The sequence below is a fragment of the Festucalex cinctus genome, chromosome 1 (assembly GCF_051991245.1).
Source record: "Festucalex cinctus isolate MCC-2025b chromosome 1, RoL_Fcin_1.0, whole genome shotgun sequence".
NCBI lineage: Eukaryota > Metazoa > Chordata > Actinopteri > Syngnathiformes > Syngnathidae > Festucalex > Festucalex cinctus.
The window spans coordinates 65,258,532-65,282,147 of NC_135411.1; the positions used below are offsets into that span (position 1 = coordinate 65,258,532).

Sequence of the window (23,616 nt, forward strand, 5' to 3'; positions counted from 1 at the left end):
CTCGTTTAAGGGTCTATAACATACCGCACTGGACAGGCACTTCAAGCGGTATGTAGTTATGTTGGCACAGATGAACAAAAGCAGCCGCCAATCGACAAGGAGCTGTGGAGGAGCTTGACTCGCATACCAAGAAGAACGGACCAGGATCCACCTGATGGTACATGAAGCACTTGAGTGAAAGAAAAATACAATAACTCTTCACAAAAACTTACGGATAGTCTGCTTTTGAGCTAAAAAATGCACAATAATTACAGTTGAAGTTAATTTGGCCTATTCTAAACTGTTGAATGTAAACTGTTGCTGTTCAAACAAGGAACTGAATGGCCAAATTAACAACAGGTGTTTGGTACTTGAACATTTGCAAGGACCGCCCGTACCTTTCTGTGACTCTTCCAGTGTCTATGTTGCAACCTGCTAATGACAAGCTGTGACAGTCTAAAGCTCAGTGGTCTCTACCCTCTGAGAACATCGTGTTTGAAGCCTTCTCAATGGTGAGGTACTGTTGAGCGATCGTGAGGTGTCGGCTGGACCTCATGATGTCAAAATATTAACATCAAGATGAAGAGGAATGTTTAAATCCCAATTTTCACTGGACCAGGAAATTCGTTGGTCAATTTTTTTCAATTGTTGGTAGGTCAACAAACACATTTTATTCATTTATTTTTAGTATTTTGTATTTCTTTATTTTGCCAACAGTACAGTTTACTGTTGCTCTTAAATTGAGTTTTTCCAAAATTTTTATGTGTGGCGAAATTGATGCCAGAGTGACATAATTATGTGATGAAATAATAACTCGAGTACTTTGATTCTCAACAGCGGGTATCCAGCACATTTGAGTTAGCAATTGCGATTTTGCCCATTGTGGGACCAATAAAGATAATCTTAATATAGTATTTAGTCGAATAATATTACACATGCTGCTGCCAACGTGAGGTACATCAAAAGCTTTGCCTTGACAATAATAATGTTCTGTTTTGAGTATCGCTGTCATTATCCAAAGCTTCTGGATATCCTGACTTTGCTTTCTCAATCTAAAATCAATTAGATGTCAGGGGGGTTGTCTGGTGGGCACTTATCCCAACATTAAGAGCTCTAAAAGCCAACTAAATGGAACATTGCAAAATTTAATCATAACCTAAATGGCTTTATAGTTCCTTCTAAAATAGTTCTTCAGTTGTAATCACTCAGGGATCAACCTCACCGCCCCGCAGCTTTCATACTCACCACCCTATAACAGGAACTTAGAGGAGAATCAGGAGAGGAGAACAAAAAGTCACATGTCACTGCCCTCGTGGCTACAAGTTCCGTTTCAGCTGTTGGTCTTGCACACACTGAGTTCACCTAAGCACAGAGCATATTAATTGACGTCCATGTGTGAAGATCCTCAGTTGTAGATTTCTATCTGTAGAATGAGAAATTTGGAATCAAAGAAGCTTCAATACACGCCACACTTACCTGCCAGCTGTAGAAAAACTCCTTCATATTTTCAGCTTGGGAGCCATCCCGCAAAGGTGAGTCATTTCCTGCTTCGTTGTCATTGGTCCCCAACAGACCAGTCGACATGCCTGTGTGCACACCAACATACATATACTGTTGGCTTCCCAGACATGGCACATTTGAAAAATCTTGCAGTACACCACTAAACAAAAAAAGTCACAGAGTGGTGCTTTGAGAAACAAGCGATGCGAGCCATGGTTTGGTCAATTTTTTTGCTTTGACTTGCAAACTAAAATTTACAATATGATACAAGAGATGTTTTTTGGCAGTGAGGTCAATTTAGCTACTTGACAAAAATCAACAGTCTGGCATATATTAAACAGCTCTTTAAAAAAAAAAAAAAAAACAGGCTTTAAGCTGTTTATTGCCACTTCAAGTTTAACTTTACTATCAAAAGAGAGAATTACATGCATATTTAAAACAACCACATAACACACTTTGCTTTAAAGTCTGCTAGTTTCATGCGAATGCATAATGGGAAAACATCACAGAAAGCATGGGTGTCGCAGTGTTATAACTTTTTAAACACCCGATATTTGAACATTAACAGTGGATTAACATGTAGACACATTATAACACTAACAGGCATATCTTCTTTATTTTCTGCAAAAAATGATCTTCAAGAAAAAAAAAGTATGGCATGTTTTACTGCACTCTAAAATTGCTCAGGAAAAAAACAAAACTGTGGTGACATCATGACGGTGTCTCGGGCATGACGTGACAAAACCTGAAAGTTACCAGAAGTACTTGTTTAATTTCTATACATTCTATTTTAAAAAAAATACATTACAAGCATTTTTGTTAGGAAGACTCAAACAGATTTACAGCATTCACTTCAATGGCGAAAGATGATTTGAGATATGTGTCTTAAACGTCTTCATGGAAAGAATAAACCGCTTACCTTAAGGAACCACTGTATACTGAAATAATACTCATCTCGATTTACACATTTAAAGGTGCACGTTGCGAGATTAGACTCAAATTTGAGTGTTAAAATAGCCATATTTTTCACGCGCACATGTTTTAAGAATTGTATAATGGACAGGAGGCACGACTGTGGCACAATGACTGTTGCCCCTATTTTTCTGTAAAAGGAAAAAATGTTGGAGGATTCAGGCTGAAAACTTAAGCTTTTGCTCTGAGCATGACGTCATGCGCGTGCACGCTATTGTCCCTGTTAGCTCTCGCGATTGTTCACGCAACTTCACGGACAGGACAGCTAATTCAAACTGGATTTAAAGAGACCTGCACCCGATACGTCTCAATCCCTTATGGAGACTCCACGGAAGACAAAGAGAAGTAAAAAACTTTCATACCAGCGTCACGGGAGGACGTGGATAAATATAGGAGCAGCGTTCGTCAGGTGGAGAGAGCTAAGAACTATCCTGGGGATGAAACGGGACCCACAGGTTGCTGACTTTTTGCTAAAAAGGTAAAACCTTGTAACGAAAATACGATAGGATCTATTTATGATTAGCAGTGCAGAATAAAACTACCACACGGTCGTTAACTAATGTCTCCGCACTTGGGCATATTAGCAACGTATTGCTATTCTCAATGTCATCGGACTCACGGGATGCACTATTTACGTTTGGAAGGTTGTAATTATGGAAGTTTTTGGCACTCAAAATGACTTTCACATACAATGTAACTTGAAGATTAATACGTTTCTTACCTCTGTAGACATTATTAAGCCTATGAAAAAGTCGTTGTGCTCCCTGTTTACGTTTGTTCAATTAACTTGGAGGTTTGCTCGTGCCCGAGAAGTCGCGCACGTTCCTGGCCGTGTGCACGTCGCTGGGGTCCATTCCACGTTTCGCCAGAGGTGTCGCATCACGTTTTTGAACACAAATTGTTTTTAGAAGAAAAACGCTTTATTTCCGAGACCCCAGCCAGCTTGCTGGACTATTTTCCTCTCGTCCAGCACCGGACCAGAACTCGTGTCACAGAACGCTGTCAGGAGGAAATCAGTGCTGATCGCACACACTGGAGGTGAGGATGAAATAGAGATTCATGTCAAAAAATCCGAACAATCCCTTTAAGTGTGAAATGTGGGCCTGTTTGTTGAACACAAAGCTGATATACTCGCAAGAAGCTATGACTTCTTCTTTTATATGGATGGCAACAGGTTTATTGTACCTTCTATCGCCTAGTGGAAGAGCATTTCAATGCTCTGCCTGTCACTCTTAGCACAGCACATTATTTTGAGTAAATAGCCAAGACATTAGCACTTACTACAGTGAGTCGCACCAACTGTCATGCAATTTGAATGTACACAGGCCTCGATACATGCTGGTGCTTTTATCATTCCCTTACGAGTCTTAAATTGTCCTACCATGCAACCACCCGTCGAGAGTCAAGCTGCACACCTCAGTTCTCAGGTCACATGAGAGCGACACGCCATTGTGATTGAACACCTGCACAACATGTGATCCCCTGTGGACAGTGACGCCACCGTCACTCTGCCACAAGCGTGTCACAGTGTTGTCGCATTGAACCTTTACCTGTGGCAAAGACAAATCTTACAACACACTAGAGAATATTTGGACTTTTTGCCACCCGAAAGAACGTGTGACATCATGGTGAATTGTCCTGTACCTGCCCGTCGCGCTGAATGCTGACAGTGCTGTTATTTAAGCTGAGCAGGAGGAGGTTGTGATGGCGTGAATTGAGCAGAAGTGTGAATGAGGGGTTGGCACTGGTATCTTGGGCCAGAAGAAGTGGGCACGAGCTTGGCAGCTCATAAAGATGGCCGTCAAACGTTACTACAAACTGATCTGCCACCAGCAGGGCTTGGTCTGTTGGAAACAGACAAATAAAAAGGAAAACTTTGTTGTGTAAGGAGCAGTGCATATGAGATTGAATGTCAAGCGTTTCTTACGAATAAATGGGCTGTCCATGATCTTCCTCTTGAGGCGGTAAAGTTCAGCAGTGGGTCTAATGGATGCGAGGCTTTGCAGGGGCTTCAGGAGCCACTCTTCTAAAAGGATTCCCACCAGACCGGCCTCAGCCACGCGGGTCCAGCGCAGGGGGGGCAGTGACATAGACACAACCACAGAACACTCACTGGAGAAAAAAAATGAATTCAAATCCACAAACAGGACAAGATCTCCCCTCGTGTATTTCTGAGATGATCCGCGGTACCTGGGGGAGTATTTGTAGAGTGATGCCAGTTGTTTTCTGAGTCCAGAAAAAGCCACTGACAATTTGCTTTCTACCCAGTAGTACGTGTGCTGGCCTGCCTAATATATGTAAAACATAACCTTTTATACCTGCTCAACATTCAATTCAAATGTAAATTCAAGGTATAGGCGCTGCAAATAACAAAATGAATATGTTAGACTTAAAGCTGGAATGGTTGAAATCAGTCAAGAAATGTGGAAGCAGGATGTACATTTGCAAAATATGTGTCAATTTTGTAATTTTATTGTGATTATAATGAGGACAGGTGATAAATAGCTTCCAGGATATCCTGAATGAATGGGACAGCTTTAAACTGGAGTCAGTCAAGGAATATGGAAGGAGGAGGTAAAAAAAAAAAGTCTCAAGTTGGCATTTTTATTGTGAAAAAGTATCTCTGAAAATTTGGTAATTTTGGAAATGGGAACAGTTCCCATGATGTTCTGAATGAGCTGAAAAGTTTGAAGTTGGAAAGGTTTAAATCAGTTGAGAAATGTGGAAGGTGTGCACCAATATTTAAAATGGCTGCATACATTTGGGAATATTGTCAGGCAAATATGGAACAGGAATGGGCGAGTACCGATGCTAGCTATCGTATCAGACCGATCCCCGGCCTTCTTTCTTTATTATCGGTACTCACAATAGCAGCCAATACCAGTATTAGCCACTCTTGTGGCTATTTTTACGATCAAGAACATAAGGCACACATGCCTGACAGACGCACATTAAGAATTGATTTTTATTTGGTTTCATTTTATTTTAAGGAAAAATACTATATACTATATATGTCGGTCTTTCTTTAAAAGTATCTGTCATTTTTTGTTTTTGGAAGATTTATGTATCAAAAGTACTTGTGGGTTCAGTCTACTCAAGAGTTGAGCACTCGTACTGGTATTGGTCTGAAAAATTGTGGTATTGCACATCCCTAATCTGGAATTATGAAAAATGAATTTAGGGAATATGAAAAATTGTTTCCAACATGTACTGTCTCAATTCATTCTATTGAAAGGGATTATTTTCCTGGAAAATGTGGAATTGTGTCACGAGCAGGAAGTTTGTGACTGTTAAAAGTAGTTCCTAAAATGACTGCAATGACTTTAATACTTTGTAATGGTTGGAATCAGAGAAGAAATGTGGAAGGTGTAGAATGGTGAAAATTGGCATAATAACAACAACAATAACAAATAACAATAAGAAAAAGTAGAAGAAGAGAAAAATGATTGTGAGCAGTTTCTTACAAAATCCATGGCCCGGCTGAGCATAGTAATGCTTCCTCGAGCAAGTGGCCTGAGCTGCGGACTCTCCAGCAGAGCAGGTGAGGCCTGCAGAACTTTGTCAGTCCACAAAACAACAGCTTCCTTCCACACAGCTTCCAGCCGCTGGCCTTTCACATCCTGGTACACGCCTGCGAGAGTGGCCAGGGGCCCTGCGGACAGTAAACACAATCAATGACTGATATTGGCTGGAGGCATACAGAAATATGAGCAGATATGATCTTCTGGTTCATGTACTAGCACGCTCTGACCTTACTAGTAGAAAACAATTTAGTGCACTAGTAGGACATCAAATAAATGTTAATACAGCTTTTTATAAAGCTTTATTAACATTCAGTCACCTCTGACTGCCTACTGCTTTTTTTTTTAGGCCTGATTGGTTCAACCCCTCGTGGTCAATAATACCTGTGCATGACTTTTGGCAAGCGCATCATGAAGTGATGCCATAAGCTGGTTGGGGTACTTACTCCTCAGCTCCAGTTGTCCCAGCAGCGAGGTGTGTTGTATAAGGTTAAGATATTGGGGCAGGCTAGTGGTGACAATGTGCTGAAGGGAGCTGCTGTGCCACAGAGACAACAAACTCTTGCCTCTGTAACCCAACAGCATTTCAGCTTGATGGGCAATAAGCAGAGGCACGGCACTCAGATCTTGGAGCAACTCACTGTCTCGAGACTGGGGAGAGGGAAAACTTTTAGTAAAATGCTACAAAATAATATATTCACAATTATTAAGCAGTTAGAGCATTAGAAAAGAAAGGGATTTGAAAATGTGCCAGTTTTCTACTTACTACTTTACAGTGCCACGAGATATTTTCAACATTACAACATAACATTATTAGCTGGTTAGTCACCTGTTGTCTGAATTCAGCAAGGAGTTGTTTCATTGTTATAATTCTCTCCAAAAGCTTCTTTCTGACATGAGAGCTGACAGCTTGAATCGGTGCCTTTAAAAATAAACACCAGTTATGTAGAAATATAAATACACTATTCACACAGAAAGAGCTAGGAAAATTCGGGTCCTGAATGAAATTTCGGAATGAAGCTAAACTGCGCTACTGCACTATTCAACCTTTACAGGTGAAATTCATTTGACTTTCTCCAAACTTGTGAATGTCAGACTGCTAAATAATTCACTAGTTTTTTCACAGCCTACTTTTTTCTAACAAGGAAAATGTGTTTGATCGATGAAAATGTCCAAGGACAACCACTTCTATGCCTTTCTGTGACTCTTCCAGTCTGCAGTTTTGTCACAACACTTTGTGACACTGTAAGTCAGCTTACAGTGTCATCAACAGATTGCTCGTCACATAAAAAGTCAGAGAGGTGGACGTCCTTAGAAATGTATTAGTCCAATCATGGAGCAAATAAATGTTGGACATGTGCATTCAAAAGTTCAGAGAAGCTCTAATTAAGTTTGTCTGTAATGGGGCTTGTGCAATTTCGTTTCATCCTGATTTATGAATAAAGATGACTTGACTTGACATTTATCCTGAAAACCTAATACAGTAAGACCCCCTGCATACATGCGCTTTGGCATTTTTCTGCTTCAGATTCATCCCCCCAAAGTAAAAAATATATATATTTTAAAAGATTTTTTCAATGTTCCTTGTTCCCCTATCCCCCATGAATAGCAGGGCAGATGTGTATATTCAATATGCAGAATGTTATGGTGGCTCAAACACTGTAACATGTCTGAAGCAGTGATACCTCTATCGCGGTAAGACTCTCTACACATCCAGTTGCTCTCAGTGTCAGCTTCTGATTGGCTGCTCCAGCAGACAGACTTCCCAAAGTTTCGGGTTGGTTCATGCCTTGTCTTTTTTGTACATCCAGCGTCAAACTGTGACTTGTCCCCAAACATGCCATCACAGAAACATTCTCTCTCAGATCTGTACCTGCACATGCACACATTGACACATACTGTATGTACTGTGTATACCGTGGACACTTCATTAGGGCTCAAGGACAATCATTGCATCAGTCAAACTAAGCATCATAATTTTGCGAGTCTTGTGCAGCTGATTCTATATGTACCATTTTTATAACTTGCAGTGGTCTGGAGACATCTTCCTTCCATTGTGCCATTCAACCACATCTCCTCTCTGTGGTCCAGTCTAACACCAACTAGAAGACCAGACCCCTGGAGCCATGACAAAGCACTGCCTCCTACCTCCACACTCCAGTTCCTCATCCGAGACTGATAAAACATACAAAGTTTATGTTTTTAACTTGCCATTTTTTCCTTACCCACCCCTGTCTCTACCTCGGTAATGAGAGTCAGGTTGGAGCGCTGAGCAGTAGATGAGTTGGTCAGGGTGAGTGTGAGGCTACACAGGTTGGGGCGTCCCGTTACAGACAGACGAGACTGCATGTAAAACAGTTCCTCACCGGAGTTCAGCCTGTGGGATCCTGACCACGAAAGAGTCTGAAGGACAGACACACATGGAAACTGTTGCACATTGTCTGTATGTTGAAACTCATTTTACTCATCTCCAATCATTTTTTTCCATCCATCCATTTCCTTGACCGCTTATTCCTAACAAGGGTCGCGGGGGGTGCTGGCGCCCAACTCAGCTGGCTCTGGGCAATAGGCGGGGGGGACACCCCAGACTGGTCGCCAGCCAGTCGCAGGGTACACAGAGACGAACAACCATCCACACGCACAAGCACACCTAGGGACAATTCGGAGCTCCCAATTAACCTGCCACGCATGTCTTTGGAATGCGGGAGGAGACCGGAGTACCTGGAGAAGACCCACGCGGGCACGGGGAGAACATGCAAACTCCACCCAGGAAGGCCGGAGCCTGGACTCGAACCCGAGTCCTCAGAACTGGGAGGTGGACATGCTAACCACACAACCGCCACCGCCCTAGCCAAACTAATTTGCAAATAAATTAAGATAGCCTATAATATTGTATACTATTGAAAGTAAATAGAGCTTGATGGACTAGTGCGAGTGAAATGTTTGTAACTGAAAGGGTTAACACATTGAAGGCGACACTAAGAAATTTGATGTTTAAATTTGTCTGTCAGATAACTGACTCGAATAATGAAATTATTGTACACTTGTCAACCATTTGTCTAAGTGCTATACGATATCAGTCCCAGTTCTGGAAACATCGGTACTATTGTCTTGTATATAATGCTTTTTAGTGTATATTGGTATGTATGTATTTTTGCATTTTATTTTTTATTGTAAAGTTGGTCTGTTTGTGTTTGGACTTTGAGTCTGTAATAAAGCATCATCATCATCATCATCATCATATCATTATTAACTGTATGATAATTATAATGCCCATCTAAAGAAAAAGCCAAATAAAGGAAACGAGAAAAAAGATATATATATTTTGACATATTTGTGTCTTAATATTTCATTTTCGTTATTTCATTTTCTTACGCAAAGTTACTCAGCAACACTCAGCTGCCTTCTGTTGACCAGCCACCACTGTTACAAGCTGAAACCACAATTACAAGTGATAGTTCATTAGATGATAACATCAAGGTGTACCAAATAAAGTGGCTGGTAATAAAAAAAAAAATCAAATCTATTGAGAGAATTACATTTAATTAAACTACGTTTGTAATATTGACATTCCTGATCATATTGGTTTCAACAGGGTATTCTATTCGTATTGCTTTTTATCTGCTTGACTGACAGTTCAGTTTGACTTTTTCTAACATCCATGATTGTTCCAAGGTGAAACACAACCAACAGTTTAGTTACTTGACAAGGAGTCATGCAACTTACAGGCTGTGGGGGGCAGAGGTCCAGCAAAACTGTGTAGTCAAAGCGATCTCTGAGGTTGGTTTGGATCTTAGTTAAGACCGAATGTGAGGGGCATGGTGCAGGAGACACTTTGTCCAGGCCGATATTCACATGGAGAGTGTGCATTTCTCCTGCACCTTTCTACAGAAACATGCAACATAAGTAGATATGCAAGAAGAAGGAATTACATCTTCTTTCAGTCAAAGCTTTTGCAAGCTGTGTTTACCTGATACTTCATGCCTTGTTTTACACTCCTGTTGCCCCATCTTAGCTCAGCATTTTCTGAGAATAGGTTTCCTTCTTGGCTGACCGAGATACAACCTTTGATAGGAGACACCACCATCTACTCACACACAAATATACTGTATAAGTCTCAGAATAAAGATGGATGGTTGAGATTGACATGATTTTTAGTAGTGGGCGGATCGATCCAATATCGGTATCGGTGATAGTGGCCCTGTTTTTACTTGGTATCAGATAGATGCCAACATTTGCGGTATCGCACAAATGATTTTCGCTTCCCTACCGTTTGGGTTGACAACTGAGCACATGCCTGCCCCCTGCTGGAGTTGAGCTGCCATTGTTTGTTTAGGATGATGGAGACGTTGACGGGCAATCCACTGACCCAGGACAGCTGGTGAGCAAATACGTATATACTAATTTATGTGCACACACTTGTGAAAATGTCACAAATGTACCAGAAACTCAGATATTCAAAAATGCAATGTATAATTGTTCATCTATCTATGCTAGTGATGTATAGTAACAGGCAGTAAGTAATTTCAGACCGATTATTAAAATTGGATAACAATGGATGGGAATCACGGTATTTTATTTATTTATTTTTTATATCCAAGTAAATGTTATGACATAAATATAAACATGTACTACCACCTGCTGGAAGCTGCGCTGCTCTTTCTCAGAGCTGTGTGAGAGTGAGTGAAGGGAAAGCTGGCTAAGTAATGAGGAGAAGGGCTGATTCAGCTCCAACTTGGTCTCATTCATTTCCTTGGATCGACTCCACAAGCTTAGAGCTCTGACCTTGAAACAAGCAAAATAGAAAAGTGACTAGAAATCATTCCTCAATAAAGCAGATGAGTTTTGCTGTGTTTGTGCACGCCAACCTGCTCCAGTCGACCATGTCTCATCCAGCCTAGGGAAACGCTGTCCAGACGGCCTTGGAAGGAGCGCTCTAGTGCTACCTCCAAATTGGTCAGACCGGGTCGGCGCTTGATCTGAACTGTGGTCAATCACAGGAATGTATCAGCAAAAAGAGTACATTTCATGGTAGAAGAACAATACTTTTTTAAAACACTGATATCTGAAATGTAATAAAAGGTAGAGAAAAAAATTCATGAAAATTTGATGCAATACTGTAAGTTCCATATGCCGTAACTGACACGAAGCGAGGAGGTAGGACTCAGACGCAGAGTGACAGTTGGCCAACAAGGCTGCAGCTTTAATCAATTCGAACCAAAAACACCTCTCAAGGAGGGAAAAAAGGCAGAACAAAAAGAGCTCCAAACTGGAGAATAAACAAGGGCACTCAAAAACAGGGACAACTAAAGGCGCTCCGCTAGGGAGGAAAACAAGGGGCAAACTAAGGGCGCAAGACAAGGCAAGGCAAGACATCGAACAAGGACTGTGAAACAAGGACTGTGAGGACGCTTCCATGCACTGAGATGTGACACTTCGGCAACGGAGGGGAGAATGCAGGTGGCTTTTATGTCCGGGTTGATTGGGAACAGGTGGTGGTGATCATGGGCGTGGACCGGTAATCAGTGAGCTGCAGGAAGGGTAAGTGACCTGGGATGAGATGAGAGTTAGTAATTTCAAAATAAAACAGGAACCTGACTGTGACAAATAAAAGCTTGACCCGCCACTCTGGTGGCGGCGTGACAGTACCCCCCCCTCAATGGCCGGCTCTCGACGGCCCAGGAATCTCGGGGTGTTCATCATAGAATTCGTCGATGAGGGAGGGGTCCACGATGAACCGGGCGGGCACCCACTGCCTCTCTTCTGGCCCGTAACCCTCCCAATCCACCAGGTATTGGTGTCCCCGGCCCCGCTTTCTGACGTCCAACAACTTTCTCACTTTATACACCGGGCCCCCCTCCACCATCTCCGGAGGGGGCGGCGCAGGCTCGGGCGGGACCAGGGAACTGTCCTGGACTGGCTTGACCTGACTCACGTGGAAGGTGGGGTGGGCGCGGAGGGATCGAGGCAGGCGAAGGCGCACGGCGGCAGGACCTATGGTCTTGGCAATCGGGAAAGGCCCCACGAATCTAGGGGCCAACTTTGGACATGGTACTTTGAGATGAAGGTGTTTTGTGGAAAGCCATACCTTTTGGCCTGGCTGGTAATGGGGTGCGGCCTTCCTCTTCCGGTCAGCAGCTCTTTTCACCCTGTCGCCTTGACGCTGTAGTGCCAGTCGAGCTGCTGACCAGATTCGGCGACATCTGCGGACCATGGCGAGAACCGAGGGAACTGAGGCTTCCTCCTCCAGGTCCGCGAAGTACGGTGGATCGTATCCGTGAACACATTTGAATGGCGTGATTCCTGTGGCAGAGGTGGGTAAGGAGTTATGTGCAAGTTCGACCCATACCAAGTTCTTGCCCCAAGTTGATGGGTTTTGGGAGACCAAGCATCGAAGTCCGGTCTCCAGCTGCTGGTTAAGCCTCTCAGCTTGTCCGTTGGCCTCCGGGTGGTAACCTGAGGTTAGGTTCGCCTTTGCCCCTATGGCCCTGCAGAACTCCCTCCAAAAACGAGAAACAAACTGGGGACCGCGGTCCGACACTATGTGCCGCGGGAATCCATGAATCCTGAACACTTGGTCGATCATGACTTCTGCTGTTTTTTTGGCGGAGGGTAGTTTGGGTAATGGAATGAATCGGACCATCTTTGAGAAGCGATCAACAACTGTAAGTATTGTGGTTTTACCATTTGATGTGGGGAGTCCAGTGACAAAATCCATTGAGATTTCAGCCCAGGGTCTTGAGGGGATCGGCAGAGGCTGAAGGAGACCCATCCGGGGTTGAGTCGACGACTTATTCCGAGCACAGACTGGGCAGGCCTTTACATATTCCTGTACCGAGGATTCCATAGAAGGCCACCAGAATCTTCGGGCGACAGCGAACAGGGTCCTGCGAGTACCTGGGTGACAAGACAGACGAGAGGTGTGTGCCCAGTTGATCACCTGTGCTCTTAGGGCCTCCGGGACGAACAGCCGCCGTGGTGGGCACTCCTTTGGCGTGACTGTGTCCTGGAGTGCCTCCTTGACCTCCTCTTCTATTTGCCAAGACATGGTTCCTATTATGCAGTCTTTAGGCAGGATGGGTTCTGGTTCGATGGCTGTGGTTTCCGGGTCATGAATTCGTGAGAGAGCGTCTGCTTTGACATTCTTGCTTCCGGGTCTGTAGGTCAAAGAAAAAGAAAATCTGTTAAAAAACAAGGACCACCTGGCCTGTCGGGGGTTCAATCTTTTTGCTTGGCGCAGGTACTCCAGGTTGCGGTGATCCGTCCATATAATGAAAGGGTGTTCCGCACCCTCCAGCCAATGCCTCCACTCTTCTAGGGCGACCTTTACAGCCAGCAATTCTCGGTCTCCAACGCTGTAGTTGCGCTCGGCCTTTGAGAGTTTCCGAGACAAGAAGGCGCATTCGTGAGTCCAAAGGGCATGACTAAGTATTCATAGTGGCCTCTGGGAGTATTAAAGCCGGTCTTCCACTCATCCCCTGCACGAATACGGACGAGATGATAGGCGTTTCGAAGATCTAATTTGGTGAACACCTTGGCTTGCTGGAGCTGGTCAAATACTGAGGACATCAGAGGCAGAGGATAACGGTTCTTGACTGTGATTTCATTCAAAGGGCTGTAGTCAATACAAGGACGTAACGAACCATCCTTCTTGCCCACGAAGAAAAAACCAGCACCAGCTGGCGATGACGATGGCCGTATAAGTCCTGCTTTCAAAGACGTGTCGATGTACTCATTCAAGGCTTTGCGTTCGGGGCCCGAAACCGAGTACAATCTCCCCTTGGGAATGGAAGACCCAGGAATCAGCTCAATTGCACAGTCATAGGATCGATGTCGGGGAAGTGACATGGCCTTGGTTTTGCTGAACACCTCCCTGAGAGGATGATAGCAGGTGGGAACGGTGTTCAGGTCCGGGTATTCCTGGTCATTCACAAGAGTCACCTGTCGGACGGCAGCGGGAGGTGCCTCTGCCGCTGGCCGCTCCAACCCATGGTGTTCACAGTCCTTTCCCCAGTCCAGGACTTGCCCCGATCGCCAGTCGATGCGGGGGTTGTGCAACTGCAACCAGGGGTGTCCCAGGACCAGTGTGTGTGATGGGGAGCGGAAGACATGAAAACGAAGGAGTTCTCTGTGCTGCCCAATGTGAATCTCGAGTGGCTCTGTGACATGCGTGATGAGAAATAAGTCTTTCCCATTGAGCGCCCTGGCCCTCATATGGGTGGAAAGTGGCTCCGTGCCTGCCTGCAATCTTTCCACCAGACCCCAATCCATGAGGCTCTCGTCCGCTCCAGAGTCAATGAGAGCTAGTAGGTCTGTGGAAATGGCATTGCCGGAAATCGTGACTTGCGTGAGTTTTCGGTTCTTGACCTGTTTGGGAGTCTCGGAAGTCACCGGAGGACCTCGCTTGGTGGGACAAGCTACCACCAAATGTCCTCTTTCTCCACAATAGTAGCACCGCCCCTCTTGACGACGTCGCTGGCGTTCATGGTGAGTCAGTCGGGCGCGGTCCAGCTGCATCGGCTCCTCGCCAATCTCGCTGGACCTCCCCATGGTGGACGACTGGAGAGGCGCCCCTTGTGGTGACTCCATTGCTGCGGGGTGCCGAAAGAATTCGGAGCCGGTCCTTCGATGGTGACCGCTGGTGTGCATGAGATCTCGCCGTCGGTGATCGATGCGGATGGCCAGCGAGATCAACGAGTCCAAGTCGCTAGGTAAGTCCACGGGTAGTAGGAGTTCTTGCATAGCGGCGGAGAGCCCCTTCAAAAAATGATCAAAGAGGGCTTTCTCATTCCAGCCACTCTTGGCCGCTAGAGTTCGGAATCGGATCGCATAGTCATTAACCGATTCTCGGCCTTGTCTGAGATTACTTAGCTCTCGAGTCTTTTCCCGATCCATGTTGGTGGAATCGAAAACAAGACGAAGTGCCCTGCTAAACCCGGCTGCAGTTGAGCAAGTCGGGGAGTGCCGTGCCCATTCCGTGGTGGCCCAGTCTCTGGCTCGTCCAGTCAGATGTGAAATCATGAAGGCCACACGGGAACGGTCGGTGGGGAAAGCCTGTGGCGAAAGTTCAAAATGTAAGTCGCATTCGGTCAGGAATGCCTGACATTGTCCTTGGTCTCCCGAGTATCGCTCCGGGGAAGCCAGTCTCAACCCCGCCCCGGTCAAGGCTGGAGTTGGGTTCGGTGGTTCTGCGGTCTCTGGTTTCGTGATGGCCGGCGTGGAGTGTCGCAGGTGGCTCATTAGCTCCTGCACCTGTCCAGCGAGCTCTCCCATCCGGGTGACCATCGCCTGCTGGAGCTCCTCTGTCTGCGACAGGCGGGCGGCCTGTCGTCGAAGTGCAGCCTCCAACTTCTCCGCTGGGTCCATGCTGGCCGAAGTGTACTGACACGAAGCGAGGAGGTAGGACTCAGACGCAGAGTGACAGTTGGCCAACAAGGCTGCAGCTTTAATCAATTCGAACCAAAAACACCTCTCAAGGAGGGAAAAAAGGCAGAACAAAAAGAGCTCCAAACTGGAGAATAAACAAGGGCACTCAAAAACAGGGACAACTAAAGGCGCTCCGCTAGGGAGGAAAACAAGGGGCAAACTAAGGGCGCAAGACAAGGCAAGGCAAGGCAAGACATCGAACAAGGACTGTGAAACAAGGACTGTGAGGACGCTTCCATGCACTGAGATGTGACACTTCGGCAACGGAGGGGAGAATGCAGGTGGCTTTTATGTCCGGGTTGATTGGGAACAGGTGGTGGTGATCATGGGCGTGGACCGGTAATCAGTGAGCTGCAGGAAGGGTAAGTGACCTGGGATGAGATGAGAGTTAGTAATTTCAAAATAAAACAGGAACCTGACTGTGACAAATAAAAGCTTGACCCGCCACTCTGGTGGCGGCGTGACAGTAACACATTAGTAAGTACTTAACATTCACTGCCTTTGACAAGTATACTTGTCAATTGTATTTTTTAGAGCGGTGCTAAATGGGGGCGAATCTGAGCATGCTCCACTGTAAATATCAAACTTGGAAACAACTTTACTGATGCCCAACCACCGGTAGATGACATCATAGCCCCATTTTATAGGAAATAAACACAGTTTCAGAGTCCATGGGAGAAATGGCTGTATTTTGGCAAACCTACATTTTTCTGCTGTCAATTATAAAAGAACGGGACGGGACAAAAAGTAGGGAGTCTATTCTGTTATTTGGTAGATTCGGTTTATATATAATTATTGAATGGAATATCACGTGAGTATTGGAAATGTAAAAATTTTCTATAATGACTGGCAGTGAATGAGTTAACTGATCTAAATATTATGGACTATTTATTACTATTTAAAGTGGTGCCTTGAGAAACAAGATTCCTGACAACTCATATAACTCAAATAACTCGTATCTCAAATCACGCCAACACACACACACACACACACACACACAGAAAGTGTTTTTAATAAGATAAATGACATTCTATAATACTGCAGTGCCTTCTGGTGTGTGAACCTTGGCTAACGGGGGCAGTATAATTCAGTTAGACACACACGAAGAAGAGGTTCAAAGGTTCAAAACAGACTCAGTAAATTGCCGTAAGTCATTCTTCACAGAGGATAAAGAATATATGCCTATGGCTATTGCTATATGTCTAGATGTGTTGTTTTAAATTCACAGCATGTATGTGTGTTATGTTTTAGTTTGACGGTAAACGTGATCTGGGAGTGGCAATACAGCTTGAAGCTTCCTTTTCAAGAATTGTTTGTTAAACTGCTGCATGTTGTGGTTATTAAATTTCACTGACACCACACAGTGCTGAGAGTGCTCGTATCTTAACTGTTTATAAATCAAAGCAATACAAATTTAAAAAAATCAAATCAACCAAAAAAAAGAAGAAAAAAAACCCCGGCTCAATCTAAAACAAACTTGTAAATTGTTTCTCCTTATAGCTCAAGGCACTACTGTAATATGAAACGCAGTTCACTGGCTGACTACCCTGCAGTGCAGCTGGATCTTTTACTCATTAAATGAAAAAAAAATAAAATAAATTTAAAAAAAAAAGAAAAAAAAAAAAGAAAAAAAGAAAAAAGAAAAAAAAAGAGTTTCTTATTTGTGAGGTTCCATGTAATTTTTACATAATAATTAATTACCTTTTAGGGTCTGATTTCCTCTCTCCAGTGATGGAGGTGCCATGTAAAGCCCCGACATACTGAACTCCTGCTTTCCCCACAAGGCTCCATGTTGTACTAGGTAACTCCAGTTTCTGGCTTCATACAGAGTTTTCACTGCAACAGTTCTTGGAAGCAGCTTCAACTATAGAACACAGCATTATAGTAATCAGTTAACTTGAATTTGTCAAAGACTGATGCACTCTTGTAAATGGGATATCATATTGGAAGGACAGTATCGCCTTCTCTAGCAGCCACACTTTGTAAGCATGTTTTTTTTGCATATCATTCCTCTACCATGTCATGGTATTTAAAAAGAAAAAAGAAAAGAAAACTTTACCACTGAGAACCAACAGGTGAAGCTTGGAATAGCTAGTAAAATGTCTGTGTATAACATCCCAACAATACCTGAGGGTACGAGTGTTTGACCTCCAGAGATTGTCTGTATCCGCTGTCAATCACTGCCAACTCCCCAAGGCTCCACAGCCGCCTCTTGCCGGACAACACCTCCACCAAACCTCCCACGCTGGACTGGGATTGGTTCAACTGGACAGAAGGAAAGACCCATCATTTGTTTAGCAATGTCAAATCCGCTTTAGTTGGTCATTACGCAGCATGTTTTAGCATACAACTAACCTGTGAGTGGAAATTGAATTGTGATGGCAAATAGATCTGCATCTTGGGAATACTCTGGACCACCTTCACCAGCAGGTCCTTGCTGGACAAAATAACATTTTGTCATTTACTGCAGTGATTATCAAAAACTGTGGCACGCCTCATGGACCAATTGGTCAAAAATGATGATGTATTTGCTACAAATTCTGACGTATCTTTATTCATCTATCTTTACCAGTGATTACCAGTGACATATAGTGACAGACATGGCAATTCTGCAAGAAGATGGTAGAAGGTACAATTAACGTGCGTTTCTAGCTGTTTCCATTCATACAACAGAATACAGCTTTGTGATCCTATACAGTATTATATTATATTCGCTTTTGAAGTCCATGTACACTCATTGTCTTCACTATTACAATTCATTTGGCATACTAGTTGGACAACTATGTTACTAGTGAGGCAAAATTATGCACTAATTGACAACTACTTTTTAATTACATAAAGTTCTTCTTGTTAAAGGCAAGGTCTTCCGTTTTCACTCAGGAGAGCGTGGGGCGTGTCGCAGACGGGGCCGTGACGTAACTCCCGCGGCAACTTGACAGCACGCACAATTTTTTTTTTTCACTCACTCACTCACTCACTCACTCACTCACTCACTCACTCACTCACTCACTCACTCACTCACTCACTCACTCACTCACTCACTCACTCACTCACTCACATCAAAACAAATCCGTACAAGCTGTCAAGTTGCCGCGGGAGTGACGTCATGCAGCCGACAAATTCGCCCGGCCTTGTCTGTGACACCGCCCCCGCCTAAACACCCCCACTCTGCGATTGGCTGGAGGGGTAAACAACTGTCTGTCCACAGAAACGTCCCGCTGTTGACAAAACAAACACAAAATTGCTAAATACAGGCTTAGGGGGATTGGGGGTTTAGGAAAAAATCACCACCATAGATTAACAGAAGCCCAGCGGTGTAGACTGAGAAGCAGTTCATGTGTATACATCCTGTGTTTATATAGTGCATTTTCTTGAGTGAAAACGCAAGACCGTGCCTTTAACATCTAGCACTTCAATAATAGTACTAGTAGTGCACAGATGTCAAGTAGTGAACAGTTTTGCCTGACTTGTAACCTGTAGTTGTGCTACTAGTATGCCAAAGTTGTCCTACTCGTGTGCAAAAATGTCATGCAGAAGTGGAAGACAGTAGTGAAACTAAACATTACTAGTATAATACGGTGTACTCATTCGCCCCAGTCGTTCTACTAGTGTCCTGAATTGTCTTACTAGTGAGGACAAAAAGTATATCAGTACATGAATATAAACTGTATATCAGGGATATCGAAAACAATATTGTGTGCCTTTTTTTTTTAATGTAAAATGCATACGTGCTCATACATGTGAGAGCAGATAGGTGATTAAACGTAAGGTGGAAGCCAATTTTCAACTCAACTCCACTCAAGCTTATTTATATAGCACTTTCAAACAGCCTGAGCTGTCACAAAGCGCTTTACAGAAACACAAAAAAACAAACATAACATAAAACATGAACACCAATACAATCACAACAGAACCACCATGCCTACCTGTTAGGCAGATGGTGCCCTTGGATGATGATTGCAAGTGAGGATGTGCATTCAGGGTTCATTACCATGGAACACTTCAGCTGTGACCCAGAAAGTTTTCCCCATGCTTCAACCTCAATGAACAAACACAGAAATGGGTGGCAATCTACAAACAGTTCTGTCGTTGATGATATCTGTTCTGTTTGTAATATTTACTTGCAAGGCAGGACTGGTGTCGGCATTTGTAGTGCATGAGAGAGTAACTCTGCCCTCTTTGGATACTCCCTGTAGCCCCCAGCCTGAAACATCTGCAACCAAGTGAACTCTCCAATCTTGATTATGAGCATGCGCTGAAATGCTCCTTACAGGACCTGTGGAGAAGATATCGGGTCATATCATAAAATGGGTGACAACAAGTGTGACATATTCGATGGAGATTTAATCCAAATAAATACTTCTGTGCACACTATTACAGATACGAGTGACCCAACTTGTGCATTTTCTGATGTTTTTTCGCATTGACTTGCAAGCTAAATTTTGAGATACACTCAACTTACGTCACAACAAGCGACAGCGTGGATTTAGTGAACAATTCTTCATAAACACTCTGAGTTGAAGTTTACAAACTAACACAAAACAAATGATAATTATCTTAATGCGTATTTAAAACAACCACATATAGGCTACTCAGCTTTGGCAAATAAATCAGTTTAGCTTAGTGCTAACAAACAATCCAAAAGACCATAGACAGGAAAGGAATAGCATCAGTGTCAATAATACAATACTCACAGGCATATTCTTTATCCTCTGTGAAGAACAACTAATATTACTGCAGTTGACTGAGCAGTTGCGACCATCTCCTTGTACTGTATATCTGAATGTTTGTATTGTACTGCCTTCCAGGTTGCCAGAAGAAGAAGCACAATTTAATTAAAGCCAAAAAATGTGGCAAAACGGTTTAATATTCTTCTTTAAAAACACCCATAATAACATATTTTTTGTCGTATTTTGGGGTAGTGTCACAGGAACAGACTAATGGCATTTGTATTTATTTCAATGTGGAAGGATGATTTGATTTGAGATGAGTGTTTTGAATTACAAGCATGGTCACAGAACAAATTTAACTCCTATCTGGTACCACTGTAGTGTATTTCTGTTTGCACTTCTTTTGAGTACTAAACAACCATATCAAAATTACATTTGAAACACATGGATTTATGATGATAAACGTCATCCAATCGCTTGCTACTCAGAAGGGTCACAGGGGTGCTGGAGCCTATCCCAGCTGGCTATGGGCAGTAGGCAGGGAACACACAAGCACACCTAGGGACAATTTGGAGCGCCCAATTAACCTGCCATGCATGTCTTTGGCATGTGGGAGGAGACCAGAGGACCCAGAGAAGACCCACACAGGCACGGGGAGAACATGCAAACTCCACCCAGGAAGGCCGAAGCCTGGACTCGATCTTGCGTCCTCAGTACTGGGAGGCGGACGTGCTAACCACTCTTTCACCGTGCCGCCATTGATTGATTGCAAACATTTTATGAATAAAACACAGTGAAATCAAATGTAACATAAAACTACCTCGCTTTTAGAGCAATAAAGATCAATTTCAGCTGATGATAAAATAATCTGACCTTTAAAGTGCACCGTCACTGTTGTGGTGAGATTGAAGCATTTCCATGTTTGATTTGAAGCCGTGGGGGAGCAGGAGAAAAGCACAGCCAGACGTCCATCACCTGAGCTCACATTCACACCCGAATCCAGCAGCTTGTGCCCGTCTAGAGTAACACAAACCCTGGACTGAAGCTGGGACAGCATCCTTTGAATGGAACATAACACCTTCAAGACAAATACATGTAAACAAGAATGAAATGATGCATACCGTTTGTTAGGCAATGAGCTTCATGTAAAAATATAATACAGAACACCATAGACGTGCTAACAAACAATTGCTAATTTAACACAGATAAGCAGCCAGCAACACATTACAACACTCCTAGGCATATATTATCTCTACTATGTGGGAACAGTGACTGTTATTAGACCTTAAAGAAATTGAGGATATTCTTTGCCTCTTCTTCTTGCCTTTAATTACGCTGCATCTACATCCAATAGTGCTCTGTCCTGTCAGTAATGTTGCAGCACACATACTGAAGGCGCACAACTCTAAATTCAGAGTTGCCTGTACATAAAGTACTGTAAAAACCCATTAAATAAAAATTACTTAAAAATCCATGAAATAAGCACATATGATAAGCTATAATATTGCGTGGGCTGCATCTAGTGGCTTATAAGTATATTCTTCGCAAAAAAAACTTTACTTAAATGGCTGGTTTAAATGCCTGCCATTGTAATGTTACAACATATACTGTAGTACTGTACCTCGATATTGTGTGCTATTCCTCTTTGCTGTAGCCACGGGAAATTGTGCCACGTGATTGCTCTTATCTCTTTGGTCATTGGGAAACATTTAATATTTAGTCTCAGTCCTGCTTGCTGATGTCCAAATCGGGACTTTACAGTTAAGGCCTTCCCTTCAGAGGACCCAATCTCCACCTGCACAATCAATACACACTTTAATGTCTAAAATATGGACTCTTTAATTATCAGTTAGTGACTGACTGTCCCAATCTACCTGAATACTACTGTCTCCAGGGACTCCCACTGTATTCAGGTAGCTCAGTGTATGTCTGAAATGACTCTTCACAATAACCGTGTGAAATGCTTTATTCATGATCGTCTCTTGATTTAACTGTAATCCAGACAGGGTCATTTTGAGCTTAAAAATGTACAACCAAACATCCCACAACCTTCTTACCTTTTGGTTTTGTGCTCTGTATTGTATCCTGTAATAATACGACAAATTGCCATGATTCCCAGCACCGAGTGACATTTCAGCATTAGTCGTAAGACCGAGATTCTTTAACAGGGGAACTGAGTGGTTGAAATGGAGCAATGCCTCATATTGTGCCTGAAAAGAAAAAAACATATGACATTATACTAATTTTATGTCCTTATTGGATGAATACAGACGAACATTGACACATTCACAATAAAATTCCTAAATTAAGAAATAGTTTTTAAACATTTACCTTTGTCATCCACAATTCTTGACTGATTCAAACCATGCAAACCAGCTCATTTAAGACATATACAGTTATTATAACATTGACCGTTTTGTCACATTTTAACAATAAAATTCTCACATTATGCAATATTTAATATATTTACCTCCCCCTTCCACATTTCCTGACCGATTCAAGCAATTCAGGCAATTTCAAGTCGCACAGTCCACATTTCAGCAATTCATTTCCACAGCATTTCAGTTCAGTGTTCTTCAGCTTTCATGTGCAACGTATACAGAAAATGCTTTCTCGAGTTATTTATGATTTTCAAACCTTGGTTTTCTTCAGACTGACAAATGAATGTAACTCAGCATTGTCAATCGCCATGGAGACTTCAGATTCCGCATGAGTTTGGGTGACAGTCAAGGACCCAGAGGCCTGCATCATGTCTGGACTACCCCACTCCTATAAAGCACAAATATGAAGTCAGCATGTGACAAATTGAACCAAACAGGAAACAACTGCGAAAAAGGAAATCTGATTGCATTATTATTATTATTATTATTATTATTATTATTATTATTGTTATTATTATTATTATTATTATTATCATCATTTTGTACACACACTACCTGAATTATACTGCAGTTATTGCGATACTCAAGTGACCCCTGCAGGCCAGAATGCAACATCACAAATCCTCTGGCTCTCGCAGCACATTCATCAAATAGAAGGAGGGCCTCTGTAGCATATTGTTGTTTCCCAAGTTTGCCTGTTACCATCACTTTGCTGTGTTCAGGGAAAATTCCCAGAGCAGGAAGCTTGTGCCTAAGCTCACCCTGCACTTTTAATTCTGGCCATAACTGTGCAACCAGCTGCAGGAAATTCCTTTTCCCGTCCAAATTTGCGTCCACCACGGCTGCCCATTTACTCTCACCCTCCCGCCAGGCTGATCCATTCAAATGAACCTGTGAAGAAATAACAAAAGCCACTGACTTTTGACTAGGAGAAAAGACACCCAGACATGACTTAGAGGACAGAAATTTTTTAATTGTGGCCACAATATAGACAATTTGTGGCCTCAAAATACAAAATTATTGCCACAAAGTGCAGATAGATGTCCATAAATTGCTAAGCTGACCTTAAGTACATTGCGTAGCAGTTACTTGCAAAGGTGTGCTCCAATTGCTAACCCAGATTTCCAAGTCATTTGTGTGAATGATATTAAACCTACAAATATAATA

General features: G+C 43.1%; 1 protein-coding gene across 7 annotated transcripts in view; it reads right to left on the bottom strand.

Annotated features, from left to right (window-relative positions):
- The window catches only part of LOC144005296 (uncharacterized), a 60,951-nt gene that overhangs the window by 387 nt on the left and 36,948 nt on the right, over positions 1 to 23,616 (bottom strand). For 3 of the 7 annotated variants that reach the window (XM_077503411.1, XM_077503398.1, XM_077503427.1), the window contains 29 exons: positions 23,005 to 23,340; positions 22,706 to 22,837; positions 22,126 to 22,278; positions 21,943 to 22,059; positions 21,690 to 21,863; positions 20,942 to 21,146; positions 19,520 to 19,674; positions 19,325 to 19,437; positions 17,754 to 17,835; positions 17,526 to 17,663; positions 17,100 to 17,262; positions 10,841 to 10,956; positions 10,608 to 10,757; positions 10,243 to 10,350; positions 9,943 to 10,059; positions 9,699 to 9,857; positions 8,214 to 8,375; positions 7,985 to 8,147; positions 7,658 to 7,845; positions 6,802 to 6,894; positions 6,419 to 6,623; positions 5,916 to 6,103; positions 4,642 to 4,739; positions 4,379 to 4,563; positions 4,096 to 4,295; positions 3,833 to 4,001; positions 1,456 to 1,565; positions 1,225 to 1,341; positions 25 to 151 (listed from right to left, as the gene is read on the bottom strand). In XM_077503411.1, coding sequence (XP_077359537.1) covers positions 25 to 151; positions 1,225 to 1,341; positions 1,456 to 1,565; positions 3,833 to 4,001; positions 4,096 to 4,295; positions 4,379 to 4,563; positions 4,642 to 4,739; positions 5,916 to 6,103; positions 6,419 to 6,623; positions 6,802 to 6,894; positions 7,658 to 7,845; positions 7,985 to 8,147; positions 8,214 to 8,375; positions 9,699 to 9,857; positions 9,943 to 10,059; positions 10,243 to 10,350; positions 10,608 to 10,757; positions 10,841 to 10,956; positions 17,100 to 17,262; positions 17,526 to 17,663; positions 17,754 to 17,835; positions 19,325 to 19,437; positions 19,520 to 19,674; positions 20,942 to 21,146; positions 21,690 to 21,863; positions 21,943 to 22,059; positions 22,126 to 22,278; positions 22,706 to 22,837; positions 23,005 to 23,340 — 4,423 coding nt within the window. Of the gene's footprint in view, positions 1 to 24; positions 152 to 1,224; positions 1,342 to 1,455; positions 3,484 to 3,832; positions 4,002 to 4,095; positions 4,296 to 4,378; positions 4,564 to 4,641; positions 4,740 to 5,915; positions 6,104 to 6,418; positions 6,624 to 6,801; positions 6,895 to 7,657; positions 7,846 to 7,984; positions 8,148 to 8,213; positions 8,376 to 9,698; positions 9,858 to 9,942; positions 10,060 to 10,242; positions 10,351 to 10,607; positions 10,758 to 10,840; positions 10,957 to 17,099; positions 17,263 to 17,525; positions 17,664 to 17,753; positions 17,836 to 19,324; positions 19,438 to 19,519; positions 19,675 to 20,941; positions 21,147 to 21,689; positions 21,864 to 21,942; positions 22,060 to 22,125; positions 22,279 to 22,705; positions 22,838 to 23,004; positions 23,341 to 23,616 lie in introns of those variants that run through there. The other 4 variants (XM_077503403.1, XR_013279537.1, XR_013279536.1 and 1 more) reach the window with 4 other exon arrangements.